Genomic DNA, 15000 nt, shown 5'->3' on the forward strand with positions numbered 1-15000 from the left:
CACGTGTGTGTGTGCTTGTTGTGCAGTGTACAGGTCTAAATGTATGACATACAGGAGAGCGGGAGTGGGGGAGAAAAAAGGAGAGGGAGGTAAATTCTGAATGATGACCATGTTAATGTTGACTCCTCCTCCTCATCCCCTGTTTATCGATCAAGGTATGTCAGTTAACTGCTGCAGCCAAGTTAGTGGCATCACAGACTGACGTGTGGGAAGGTACAAGTTGGAACACCATCACGTTGGGCGCAATAGCCAAGTGGTTAAAGCGTTGGAGATTCATTCTGAGGGTTCTGGGTTCAAATCTCGGTAACGACACCCGGTGGGTAAAGGGTGGAGATTTTTCTGATCTACCATTTCAGCATATGTGCAGACCTGCTTGTGCATGAACCCCCTTCATGTGTATACACAAGCAGAAGATCAAATACGCATGTTAAAGCTGCAGTATGCAACCCACCCCCCACACCCTCCCCGGACACATACACCCCCTCCACCCCCCTAGAATGGAGTATGGTTGCCTACATGGCAGGGTAAAAATGGTCATACACATAAAAGCCCACTCGTGTACATATGAGTGAACGTGGGATTTGCAGCCCACGAACGAAGAAGAAGAAGAAGGAACACCATGAGAGATACATCATTGTGAGATATTTTGTCTGCGTCCATGACATATAGGATGATGCAAGTTGGAACACCGTCAAAGAGATACATCATTGTGAGATATTTTGTCTGCGTCCATGACATATAGGATGATGCAAGTTGGAACACCGTCAAAGAGATACATCATTGTGAGATATTTTGTCTGCGTCCATGACATATAGGATGATGCAAGTTGGAACACCGTCAAAGAGATACATCATTGTGAGATATTTTGTCTACGTCCATCTTCTGCCCCAGAACCGAGTGTTCCGTGGGTTGAATTTGAAAGAATGGGACCAGCAAGGCCTGAGTCATTCACTTTGCAGCTGTATTTATGGGGAGTGTTGCTCAGATTTGCAAACTGGTACTGCAGGTGTCTGGTTAACTCACTCAGTATGGCCAGTCCTCTCTTCTCCTCTACACAGACCCCTCGGATGTCCAGTGGGTGTCTGAATGACCCAACCTTTAGCTTCCGTCGTCAGAATTGTGGTATTCTTTGTCAGTCAACACTCACCTCTTCAGTATAAGAGCCTTCCACTTGCAATATTTTGATTTTGGTAATTGGGGTGAAACGCTGCTAACGTTGTCTCTTTCGCCGTTCGTATGGAGAGAGTTAACATACAGCCTTGTCTCCTGGTCTCAAACTGAAGTGGGTTTCCATAGCGGTGACAGCAACAACATCATCATCCTCACCCATCATTACAGAAACGCAGGGAAGGAACTGCCCCAGATCCTCTTGCCCTACTGTCATTGGTGATCTCAGTCTTAAGTACCGTGTGGTGAATTCATGTCAAAGTCTTTAGTATCTGCAAACTCATGACTGTAGGGGGTCATCATTGGAGGGATATGGTAGGTATCAGCAAGCTCTCAATGGGTTTGTTGTTAGAGGGATGTGGTTGGTGTCAGCATATTCACAAAGCTGCTGTCGTTAGAGGGATGTGATTGGTGTCAGCATATTCATGAGGTGGCTGTCATTAGAGGGATGTGGTTGGTGTCAGCATATTCACAAGGGTGCTGTCGTTAGAGGGATGTGGTTGGTGTCAGCATATTCACAAAGCTGCTGTCGTTAGAGGGATGTGGTTGGTGTCAGCATATTCACAAGGGTGCTGTCGTTAGAGGGATGTGGTTGGTGTCAGCATATTCACAAGGGGGCTGTCGTTAGAGGGATGTGGTTGGTGTCAGCATATTCACAAGGCTGCTGTCGTTAGAGGGATGTGGTTGGTGTCAGCATATTCACAAAGCTGCTGTCGTTAGAGGGATGTGGTTGGTGTCAGCATATTCACAAGGGTGCTGTCGTTAGAGGGATGTGGTTGGTGTCAGCATATTCACAATGGGGCTGTCATTAGAGGGATGTGGTTGGTGTCAGCATATTCACAAGGCTGCTGTCGTTAGAGGGATGTGGTTGGTGTCAGCATATTCACAAGGGGGCTGTCATTAGAGGGATGTGGTTGGTGTCAGCATATTCACAGTGGTGCTGTCGTTAGAGGGATGTGGTTGGTGTCAGCATATTCACAAGGGGGCTGTCATTAGAGGGATGTGGTTGGTGTCAGCATATTCACAAAGCTGCTGTCATTAGAGGGATGTGGTTGGTGTCAGCATATTCACAAGGCTGCTGTCGTTAGGGATGTGGTTAGTGTCAGCATATTCACAAGGCTGCTGTCGTTAGAGGGATGTGGTTGGTGTCAGCATATTCACAAGGCTGCTGTCGTTAGAGGGATGTGGTTGGTGTCAGCATATTCACAAGGGGGCTGTCATTAGAGGGATGTGGTTGGTGTCAGCATATTCATGAAGGGGCTGTCATTAGAGGGGTGTGGTTGGTGTCAGCATATTCATGAGGTGGCTGTCATTAGAGGGATGTGGTTGGTGTCAGCATATTCACAAGGTAGTTGTCATTGGAGGGATGTGGTTGGTGTCAGCATATTCATGAGGTGGCTGTCATTAGAGGGATGTGGTTGGTGTCAGCATATTCACAAGGTAGTTGTCATTGGAGGGATGTGGTTGGTGTCAGCATATTCATGAGGGGGGTGTCGTTAGAGGGATGTACATGCACACATGTTGTCTGTGCTTGCGTGTGTGTGTTCTGTGTGTGTATGTGCGTGCTTACATGCCTGTACATGCATGCATACTTTTGTGCATGTTATTGTGCGTGTGTGTATGTGCATGCTTACGTGCTTGTGCCTGTAGATGCATGCTCACGTTCATGCATGTTATCATGTGTGTGTGTGTGTGTGTGTGTGTGTGTGTGTGTGTGTGTGTGTGTGTGCGTGCAGGTGACAGTGGGTCTGATCAGCATCCAGCCCAGGATCCACTACGCCTGCATCCCCCAGCTGGTGCCGCACGCCTTCATGCTGGCCAAGGTGATCAACAGCTCCCCCTTCACCTTCCTGTCAGGGGACACCAGCATCTTCCTCGACAACACCTTTGTCGGCAAGGTAATGTTTTCCCACGCTGTGTCCGTTCTGTTCCCGAGGTAACGTTTTTCCTGTCTGTCATTTCTCAAGGTAATGTTTCCCCAGACTGTGGCAGTTCTCAAGGTAACGTTTCTTCAGACTGTAGCAGTTCTCAAGGTAACGTTTCCCCAGACTGGCAGTTCTCAAGGTAGCGTTTCTTCAGACTGTAGCAGTTCTCAAGGTAACGTTTCCCCAGACTGGCAGTTCTCAAGGTAGCGTTTCCCCAGACTGTGATAGTTCTTAGGGTAATGATTTCCTAGACTCTGGCAGTCCTCAAGGTAACGTTTCCCCTGACTGTGGCAGTTCTCAAGGTAACGTTTCCCCAGACTGTGATAGTTCTTAGGGTAATGATTTCCTAGACTGTGGCAGTTCTCAAGGTAACGTTTCCCCAGACTGTGATAGTTCTTAGGGTAATGATTTCCTAGACTCTGGCAGTTCTCAAGGTAATGTTTCCCCTGACTGTGGCAGTTCTCAAGGTAACATTTCCCCTGACTGTGGCAGTTCTCAAGGTAACGTTTCCCCTGACTGTGGCAGTTCTCAAGGTAACAATGTGGCAGTTCTCAAGGTAACGTTTCCCCTGACTGTGGCAGTTCTCAAGGTAACGTTTCCCCAGACTGTGATAGTTCTTAGGGTAATGATTTCCTAGACTGTGGCAGTTCCCAAGGTAATGTTTTCCCACGCTGTGTCCGTTCTGTTCCCGAGGTAACGTTTTTCCTGTCTGTCATTTCTCAAGGTAATGTTTCCCCAGACTGTGGCAGTTCTCAAGGTAACGTTTCCCCAGACTGGCAGTTCTCAAGGTAGCGTTTCCCCAGACTGTGATAGTTCTTAGGGTAATGATTTCCTAGACTCTGGCAGTCCTCAAGGTAACGTTTCCCCTGACTGTGGCAGTTCTCAAGGTAACGTTTCCCCAGACTGTGATAGTTCTTAGGGTAATGATTTCCTAGACTGTGGCAGTTCTCAAGGTAACGTTTCCCCAGACTGTGATAGTTCTTAGGGTAATGATTTCCTAGACTCTGGCAGTTCTCAAGGTAATGTTTCCCCTGACTGTGGCAGTTCTCAAGGTAATGTTTCCCCTGACTGTGGCAGTTCTCAAGGTAACGTTTCCCCTGACTGTGGCAGTTCTCAAGGTAACAATGTGGCAGTTTTCAAGGTAACGTTTCCCCAGACTGTGATAGTTCTTAGGGTAATGATTTCCTAGACTGTGGCAGTTCCCAAGGTAATGTTTTCCCACGCTGTATCTGTTCTGTTCCCGAGGTAACGTTTTTCCTGTCTGTCATTTCTCAAGGTAATGTTTCCCCAGACTGTGGCAGTTCTCAAGGTAACGTTTCCCCAGACTGTGATAGTTCTTAGGGTAATGATTTCCTAGACTGTGATAGTTCTTGGGGTAATGATTTCCTAGACTGTAGCAGTTCTTAAGGTAACGTTTCCCCAGACTTTGGCAGTTCTCATGTTAACATTTTCCCAGACTGTGGCAGTTCTCAACTTAACGTTTTCCCAGATCATGACAGTTCTCAAGTTATTGGTATCCCAGATCGTGATAGTTCTCGAGTTAATGCTTTCCCAGATTGTATCATTTCTCAAGGTAACGTTTTTCCAGACTGTGATAGTTCTCAAGGTAACGTTTTCCCAGACACAAGGTAACATTTTCCCAGACTGTGATAGTTCTTAAGATAATGATTTCTCAGATGGTCTATTCTCAAGGTAACACTTTCCCAGACTTTTGTAAAGGTCAGGCGTCTGCTTCCTTTTTTTTTTTTTTTCCTTTTTTTTTTCTCCAACTGCAGACATGCTGTAGCATCTATGGATCAGTTCCGCAACACTCTGACACCTTGATGAAGCTGAAACCATCGATGCCTTGTGTGTGCAGGCCTCCATGAAGGATGTGTACCCCATGGAGGAGTTTGACTGCTCGCTGGGCGTGGACCCCGCTGTCAAGGTGACCTACAAGCCGCAGAAGAAGTTCCAGGCGTCATCCGGCATCCTGTCCAAGGTGGTCTCCACCACCCGCGAGCAGGTGATCGAGGTGAAGAACACCCATGACTTCCCCGTCCACATCGTCCTGCAGGATCAGCTGCCTCGCAGCACAGATGAGCGGATCAAGGTGGGTGTGGGTGGATGGTAGGTGCATGGGTGGATGTTTGTGTGTGTGTGTGTGTGGGGGGCGGGGGGGGGTGCGTGGATGGATAGGTGCATGGGTGGGTGTTTTGTGTGGGTCTGGGTGTGGGTGGGTGGATAGGTGCATGGGGGGATGTTCGTGTGGGTGTGGGTGGGTGGGTAGGTGCGTGGGTAGATAGGTGCATGGGTGGGTGTTTCGTGTGGGTGTGGGTCTGGGTGTGGGTGGGTGGATAGGTGTGTGGGTGGATTGGTGCATGGGTGGATAGGTGCGTGTGTGGATAGGTGCCTGGGTGGATGTTCGTGTGGGTGTGGGTTGGGTGGATAGGTGTGTAGGTGGATAGGTGTGTGCGTCGATAGGTGTGTGCGTCGATAGGTGCGTGAGTGGATAGGTACGTGGGTGGATAGGTGTGTGCATAGATAGGTGCGTGGGTGGATAGGTGTGTGGGTGGATAGGTACGTGGGTGGATAGGTACGTGCGTAGATAGGTGCGTGGGTGGATAGGTGTGTGGGTGGGGGTGGATAGGTGTGTGGGTGGATAGGTACGTGGGTGGATAGGTACGTGCGTAGATAGGTGTGTGGGTGGATAGGTGTGTGGGTGGATAGGTGTGTGGGTGGATAGGTGTGTGTGTGTAGATAGATGTGTGCGTGGATAGGTGTGTGGGTGGATAGGTGTGTGGGTGGATAGGTGTGTGTGTAGATAGGTGTGTGGGTGGATAGGTGTGTGGGTGGATAGGTGTGTGGGTGGATAGGTGTGTGTGTGTAGATAGATGTGTGCGTGGATAGGTGTGTGGGTGGATAGGTGTGTGGGTGGATAGGTGTGTGTGTAGATAGGTGTGTGGGTGGATAGGTGTGTGGGTGGATAGGTGTGTGTGTAGATAGGTGTGTGGGTGGATAGGTGTGTGGGTGGATAGGTGTGTGTGTAGATAGGTGTGTGGGTGGATAGGTGTATGTGTAGATAGGTGTGTGTGTAGATAGGTGTGTGGGTGGATAGGTGTGCGGGTGGATAGGTGCGTGTGTAGATAGGTGCGTGGGTGGATAGGTGCATGGGTAGATAGGTGCGTGGGTGGGTGTTTCATGTGGGTGTGGGTGCATGTATGTGTGTGTGCATGTCTTGGAATCAGTTTACAGTTAGGCCAACAGCAAAATGAGAGCTGTATGATCAATGGAAATTCACAACTCGAAGTTGTGTACCTTGTGAATGGAGAGAGTTACCACTCTTTACTGTTTGTATGATCAATGGTTCCTGCATTGGAGTGGGAATCATGTATACAGCTTAGCCTTCTGTGAGGGACTATGACTCAAACTAGGAGGCAAGATTGCACTGACTCTCCTAGTGCTGGAGTTTTGGGGGCTAGTTGGCTTTTGGGAACCATCCCAGTGCTGACTGTCCTAAAACTAATTAATTGTAATGATAATAGTAATAATGGATACTTATATAGCACACTATCCAGAAATCTGCTCTCGGTGCTTTACAAAAACAGTTTTGTTTGCATAACACTTTACATCAGTGTTACATGCACACATCAAAATGTGACTACACACACACACACACACACACATGCACACACACACACACACACACACACACACGATGCCTTCATACATTTTAACATACATGTGTATCTAACAGCAGCGCTCAACACATACGCTTACATAGGCAGGCACAAACTTACATAAACACACGTGCATGCGCACGCACGCACACACACACACACACACACACACACACACACACACACACAATACACATTCATATACATGCATGTAGTTATGTACACATACATATGTATGCACACATAGCCAATAGTCATAGTGTCCCTGCAGTATTCTGTGGTAGCTTATTGTGTTAATGGTGTACTTCATCTACAGTGATATGTATGGACTGTACAAAATACTGATGATAATGATGTTTCATTATGAGAAATATAACCTTCTTCTTCTTCTCCTGCTTTCACTCGTATGCACACGAGTGGGCTTTTACGTATATGACCGTTTTTACCCCGCCATGTAGGCAGCCATACTCCGTTTTCGGGGGTGGGCATGCTGGGTATGTTCTTGTTTCCATAACCCACCGAACGCTGACATGGATTACAGGATCTTTAACGTGCGTATTTGATCTTCTGCTTGCATATACACATGAAGGGGATTCAGGCACTAGCAGGTCTGCACATATGTTGACCTGGGAGATCGTAAAAATCTCCACCCTTTACCCACCAGGCGCCCTCACCATGATTCGAACCCGGGACCCTCAGATTGACAGTCCAACGCTTTAACCACTCGGCTATTGCGCCCGTCAATATAACCTGCAATGCAAGGGGGAAAAAATAAATGGCAGGAGGAGAGGATTGGGCCCAGCCTTCCTGTGCTGAGCCCTAGACAGTGGACATGAAGTCACTGCCCCAACAGTTGTATTTTTTTTTTTGTTTTTTTTTTTTTATTTTTGTATTTCTTTTTATCACAACAGATTTCTCTGTGTGAAATTCGGGCTGCTCTCCCCGGGGAGAGCGCGTCGCTATACTACGCGCCACCCTTCTTTTTTTTTTTGTGTATTTTTCCTGCATGCAGTTTTATTTGTTTTTCCTATTGACGTGGATTTTTCTACAGAATTTTGCCAGGAACAACCCTTTTGTTGCCGTGGGTTCTTTTACGTGCGCTAAGTGCGTGCTGCACACGGGACCTCGGTTTATCGTCTCATCCGAATGACTAGCGTCCAGACCACCACTCAAGGTCTAGTGGAGGGGGAGAAAATATCGGCGGCTGAGCCGTGATTCGAACCAGCGCGCTCAGATTCTCTCGCTTCCTAGGCGGACGCGTTACCTCTAGGCCATCACTCCACTGTTGTAGAAAGGCTGTTAGGGTCTGCAATCTTTTACCCTATTAACTTTAGTGCCTGAATTCCACAGGTGAACCTGCTGGAGCCACAGATTGACCTGAAACACCCGGAGAGGAGCAGGGACAAGGGGGCCATCCTTAACAAGAGCAACAACATTGAGTGGACGATTGACATTCAGGCGCAGGGGAGCACAGAGATCGTGCTGAAGTACACTGTGGAACACCCGGCCAACTTCAAACTGAACAAGGACCTGAAAGACCCCAAGGACTAATGAAGCCTGCCCCCTTGTGTTGGTTCCTTCTTCAGGGAACAGCTTGCACTGACGTTTTGGATATTGTAAGAGTACTTTTCGCCACCGATTTCAAGCTTTAGAAAGAGTTTTAAGAAGCTGAAGATGACTGAGGCCTGCTTCCTTTTGGGGTTCCTTCTGCAGGGAATTATTTGTTCTGACGTTTTGGAAATTGTTAGAGTACTTATGCCGCCAAAGTCAAGTTGCAGAAGGAGAGCCTGTAGAGCCTGTAGAGCCTGAGAATGACTGCGGCCTGCTTTATAGCGGCTTCTTCTGTAGGGAAGAATTTGTAGTATTATTAGTATCATTATTGTTAATATTATTATAATTATGATGAATATTATTATTAACATTATTGATATCATCATCATCATTATAAATTATTATTATTATTATTATTATTATTATTATCTGGATCAGACATGAAATAGTTCTTCAGCTTGAACTTTCAAGAAAAAAAAAAAAGGTAAGAGTTCAGGGAAAAAATGAAAAACAGAAAAAAAGAAGTTCAAAGTGAGTGAACAAAGCATTTTTTTTTTTAATTCCAGCAGCGTCCATGTTTTAAGGAGAAGGGAGAAAAAAACTGAAAAAAGAATAGAAAGGGAGAGAGAAGAAAAGAGAAAAGGAAGATTGGTTCTAAGTTTGGTGCACATAATTGTATGATTTGTACGGCTTCCTTCCATATTTATGTGTGTGTGTATGTATATATATATATATATATATGTGTGTGTGTATATGTATATATATATGTATATATATATATATATATATATATATATATATATATATATAGTGTGTGTGTATGTGTGTATATGTATATATATATATATATATATATTTTTTTTTTTTTTTTTTAACAAAATCCGTAAATGAAAAGTTGAATTTATTCCATAAATGCTTACTGATTACTATGACATAGTTATCATGGAGTGCCAAGTATTGGTTTGATTATTATTTCCATGCTGTTTAGTTGATTGTGTAATTTATATACAAAACAAAACGGTGGTCGACCCAAGAAAGTCCGGGTAAAAAAAAAAAAAAAAAAGAATTTCTTGAAACAGTCCTCAGTCCTCCGTGACTAATTAGGTGTGCCTCTACATGAATAAAGTGTTCATGAATCGTTTACCAGTGCACACTAATCTGGTACTGAGGAAGACAATCGAGGAAGGAAAGTGTGGAATGAAGTAATTTATTTTGTGCAACAGTGACAGAAAAAAAAAAAACATGCCTTGAGAAATAATATCAATTCAGTCATTTAGTTTCTTTCAAGATATGTAAACATATAAAGCTTTTCAAAGGCAAAATTGACAAAAAAAGCAAACAAAAAACCTGCTTTACATGACAGTAGGTGGTATGATACTAAGAAAACATCTCATGGTCTACAGTTTAATTCCAGTGATGTAATTTTTATTCCTGGTTCAGAATAATACTGTAGGTGTTGTGCTCTTCATGCTGGCTTATTATTTTGATGCAATAATGACATTGTTGACAGTTGAAATGAGTATCATGGCAGAACTCGTCGTGAGAGTTACTTCACACTTGGTGTGTACAGGCAAATGTAAGTGTTTGGAAAATATCTTTGTTACTGTTACTGCATGTATTTATTTATTTTTATTTTTATTTGATTTGATTTTTTAATTCTTTGTGTCTGCTGTATTCTTCGACACATATCTTTTGTTACTGCTGTCACTTTTCTTATCTCAGGATTGCCAATGTGAATTGTGGGTTGTTTTGTCAATGTGAATCTTTAATAATATTTTTATTTACACATACATATGCATGCTGTCTTAATTTGATATATTCATATATATATATATATATATATATATATATATATATATATATATATATATATATGTGTGTGTGTGTGTATGTATATATATATATATATATATATATATATATATATATATATATGTGTGTGTGTGTGTGTGTGTGTGTGTATGTATGTGTGTGGAACGTTTAGTTATATTCCATACCTTCCCTCGTGTTTCTAGACATGATAATGCTGAAAAACAAAATTTAGACAAAGTCTTTTTGATAAATGTGCTTTATAATGGTGTTGCGCCAAGTATTTGAGAGGTTTGACTTCTTATCATGCTGTCATGAAATTGTTTGAATTTCATATTTTCTTGAACACAGAGGATAACAGTTTGACAGACTTCAGATTATCTGTTATTCAAGCTGCATCCCTTTGTTATATGAAAAAGCAACTTGCTGGCCTCTAGCAGAGTGTGTTGGAAGTAAAGTGATCAAGGCAGAAATTGATACCAGGTATCTGTGATCAAGAGAAAGGCATGCATGCATGCATCTGTGCATGCACATGTTTTGTCATTTTTACACACACTTGTTGACAGTTTCTTTCCATGACAGTTTCTGTTTCCAAGAAGACCCTGATTCATCAATGGTAAGAGAGATTAGCGTATTGATGATGTTCTGGATATTCACACAGCACCTGTGTGGTTCGTCCATCGGGATCGACGAGGACCATCTAGTCATCCTGGGGGTGGGTGGGTTGGGCTCTGTGGGTGCGCAGATGACTGGTCAGGCCAATCCGCACCCGGAAGGTTCTGACGTAGTGTGGACAGGGGATGGTGGCGGCTGTCAGGGACTTGCTGGCACTGCTTTTCCTGGCCTGTCTGTGTTGCTCTGCTGCAGCGATTCTGTTGGCCTCACAGGATTTGGCGCCTTTGTGGACAGCTGAACGCCACTTTGGTCTGTCCATTGCATTCAGCTCCCATGTGTCGTGGCTGATGCTGAAGGCCTTCACAGCACCTATCTTTGGTCCAAGACCAAACTCTGAGCACTTTACAAACATGGAAACAATATTTTGCGCAACAGGCTGCCTACTTGGGTAGAATCGACTGACAGCTGCCATTGGACGCTCATTCATTTCTTGTGTCATTCAATCAGGTTTTAGTCGCGCACACTCTCACACAGACATGTAACACTTTACATGTATGACCGTTTTGTTTATTCATCCTGCCATGTAGGCAGCCATACTCTGTTTTCGGGATGTGCATGCTGGGTATGTTTTTTTTTTCCTTAACCAACCGCATGCTGACATGGATTACAGGATCTTTTATGGGCATTTGATGTTTTGTGTGCATATACACACGATGGGGGCTCAGGCTCTTGCAGATCTTTACATGTGTTGACCTGGGAGATCAGAAAAATCTCCATCCTTAATCAAGCAGGTTTGATGGGGATCAAGTGGGAATCAAACACTCTAACCATTTGACTACCGCACTCATGTTATATAATGATGATTGCCCATTATAAACTTCACTATGTTATATGTTTTCAGACAGGAAGGCACATTGTACAGTCAGAGTTTCATCCTACAATTCAAGAAAAGAACCCACAACTTAAGACATGCTATTTGTCCATGAGATGCAATGCAAAAACTGCTGCTTAGTTTTCGCAACAAAATACCGAACACCTTTGTGCAGTCAGTCACTTCAGAAGTTCAGTATTGTTATCATTTGTTGACAGACAGTAAGCGGTCTTATTATGCTTTATAATTTTTTATTTTTTTTAAATTTTGCTTCTTAGTTTGTCAGATTCTGTTCATCATTTCAACACGTTTTGAAAGATTGTGCAAAATTTACTGAGACGTGCCTGTCAGATTGCAGCAGTTGTTAGAATTAAAAGAGAGCATCAAAACTGGTGGAATCAGCAACGCAGGGTCTCCTTTGATGTGTGGCCTCATGGCGGTCCCTATCAATGGCTGCCTGTGGACTGTTGATGGTGAACTGTTAAATGTGCGGCCGTGTGGGGGAAGGGTGTAGGGGAGAGGTTCAGGATGAGCGATACAAGGGTTTCAGTGTCAAGGTGGTGTTGAAGCATGCAGACTGATCCACATGCGCCACACCGCATCAGCTTGAAAAAAAAAGGAAAAAAAAAGAGGGCATTGCAGAATATACATGTATCAAATCTTTTGGATACACTTCTGTGTCATTCACTTTCCCCCCCTCCCCCCCCCCCCCCCCCCCCCCCAAGGCCTGACTAAGCGCGTTGGGCTACGCCGCTGGTCAGGCATCTGCTTGGCAGATGTGGTGTAGCGTATATGGATTTGTCCGAACACAGTGACACCTCCTTGAGGTACTGAAACTCGCTTTCTCTGCCTCTTACACCTTTTTTTTTTTTTTTTTTTTTTTTTTTTGCAACAATTTATTTCAAAATGAAACGCCAAACTTATTTACTGCTCACTTATTCCTGTGTAGGTTTTTTTTTTTTTTTTTCTTTTCTGCAATTTGATATGATAATGTGATATATCCTTATATATATATATATATATATATATATATATATATATATATATATATATATATGATAACATTTGTCCATTTGGTTTGGAAATTAATAGTTTGATGGTGTATCTGCTTTGTTTACGTATGCCTTTTTGTATTACTTGACCATTTTGAGCTTTTTATTTGCTGTATTTTTGGGGCTTTTTATGCTAAAAAAAGAAACACACACACACACACACACACACACACACACACACACACACACACACACACACACACACACACACTACTGAGTATTTGTATTCTCTCTGTTGGAGGACATATTTGAACAGATTAGGACAGATTAGGCTGTGCCTTATACTGTAGTCTTGTGTTATAAGGGTTTGAGTTATGAGTTTCTTGTTATGTAATGTCGATAGGTGAAAACACTTTCAGTGATGTTATTGTGATGATTATTTTCTCTTCTTTTTATCATTTAAGAAAAAGAAACACACACACACACACACACACACACATGCATGCACGCACACACAGACACACACAGACACACACACACTGAGTATTTGTATTCTCTCTGTTGGAGGACATATTTGAACAGATTAGGACAGATTAGGCTGTGCCTTATACTGTAGTCTTGCGTTACAAGGGTTTGAGTTATGAGTTTCTTGTTATGTAATGTCGATAGGTGAAAACACTTTCAGTGATGTTATTGTGATGATTATTTTCTCTTCTTTTTTATCATTTAAGAAAAAGAAACACACACACACACACACACACACACACACACACACACACACACACACACACACACACACACACACACACCCACACACACACGCATGCATGCACGCACACACAGACACACACACACTGAGTATTTGTATTCTTTCTGTTGGAGGACATATTTGAACAGATTAGGACAGATTAGGCTGTGCCTTATACTGTAGTCTTGCGTTACAAGGGTTTGAGTTATGAGTTTCTTGTTATGTAATGTCGATAGGTGAAAACACTTTCAGTGATGTTATTGTGATGACTATTTTCTCTTCTTTTTTTTATCATTGAAGAAAAAGCCTTCTTGATCAAAGAGTGTTCATTCTGTTGTTGTCCTGCTTTCAACTTCAATTACTTGTGATCTTGACAATAATCATCAATCTGTGATGCCTGAGAGAAAAAAAAAAAAATATCGGCAATCTTGATTAGGGTGTGTATGAAAGGTGGACATGGATGAACACAGACTCTGCTTTGATGTGGTGAATAATGTGCTGTACCGTGTTGGGCTGTGCTGTGCTGTGCTGTGCTGTGCTGTGCTGCACTGCGCTGTATTGTGTTGTGTTGTGTTGTGCTGTGATATCAGTGATGTGTCATATGCTGTGCTGTGTTGTGTTGTACGAGTTGTGCTGTAATGTGCTGTGCTGTGTTTTGTACTGTGTTGTGCTGTGCTGTGTTTTGTATCGTTGTGTGTAGTTTTTTTGTGCTGTGTTGTGTTGTGCTGTAATGCGTTGTGCTGTAATATGCTGTGTTGTGCTATTCTGTGCTGTGCTGTGCTGTCCTGTGTTGTGCTGTACTATGCTGTGTTGTGCTGTACTATGCTGTGCTGTACATCACTACTGTATTGTGCTGTACTGTGCCGTGTTGTGTTGTGCTGTACTGTACTATGTTGTGCTGTGCCGTACTGTGCTGTGCTGTGTTGTGCCATACTGTGCTGTGTTGTGCTGTACTGTACTATGTTGTGCTGTGCCGTACTGTGCTGTGCTGTGTTGTGCCATACTGTGCTGTGTTGTGCCATACTGTGCTGTGCTATGCCGTACTGTGCTGTGCTGTGTTGTGCCATACTGTGCTGTGTTGTGCTGTACTGTACTATGTTGTGCTATGCTGTACTGTGCTATGCTGTGTTGTGTTGTGCTGTACTGTACTATGTTGTGCTGTGCCATACTGTGCTGTGCTGTGTTGTGCCATACTGTGCTGTGTTGTGCTGTACTGTGCTGTACATCACTACTGTATTGTATTGTGCTGTACTGTGTTGTGTTGTGCTGTACCGTACTGTACTGTGCTGTGCTGTACTGTACTGTGTTGTGTTGTACAAAGAAAGATGAGTAAAGGAATAATGAAACAGCTAAAGAAGAAAGGCGGGTAAGCAAAGGATAGAAAGAAATAAAGGAAGGAAGAAAGAAAGAAAAATATTGAAACGAAAACCATCCAGATGAAAACGAGTTTGAAAATGAATCATAATCATAGAAGTAGGCGAAGTATCAAAGCAATAAAACCAGATACTTCAAAGAAAGAAAGAAAGCATAAAACGGCCAATCACAAACACCATAAGTCTTTTTCTTTTCTTTTTTTTTCCTTTTTTTATTTCATGTTGTTGATATGGAGATATAATTAATATTGTAAACTGATGAGTACGTGGACACACATTGGTACAACACT

At 43.4% G+C, this 15000-nt stretch overlaps 1 protein-coding gene across 4 annotated transcripts in view; it reads left to right on the forward strand.

Moving 5' to 3' along the window:
- Positions 1-8825, forward strand: part of LOC143298238 (protein F37C4.5-like) — a 40712-nt gene extending 31887 nt beyond the window's left edge. For all 4 annotated transcript variants that reach the window (XM_076611049.1, XM_076611048.1, XM_076611047.1 and 1 more), the window contains exons 8-10: positions 2904-3065; positions 4951-5184; positions 8102-8825. In XM_076611049.1, the coding sequence (XP_076467164.1) occupies positions 2904-3065; positions 4951-5184; positions 8102-8302 (597 nt within the window). In that variant the 3' untranslated portion in view covers positions 8303-8825. The remainder of the gene's footprint in view (positions 1-2903; positions 3066-4950; positions 5185-8101) is intronic.
- Positions 8826-15000: the final 6175 nt, after the last annotated feature.

The sequence above is a fragment of the Babylonia areolata genome, chromosome 23, assembly GCF_041734735.1.
Source record: "Babylonia areolata isolate BAREFJ2019XMU chromosome 23, ASM4173473v1, whole genome shotgun sequence".
NCBI classification, from domain to species: Eukaryota; Metazoa; Mollusca; class Gastropoda; order Neogastropoda; family Buccinidae; genus Babylonia; species Babylonia areolata.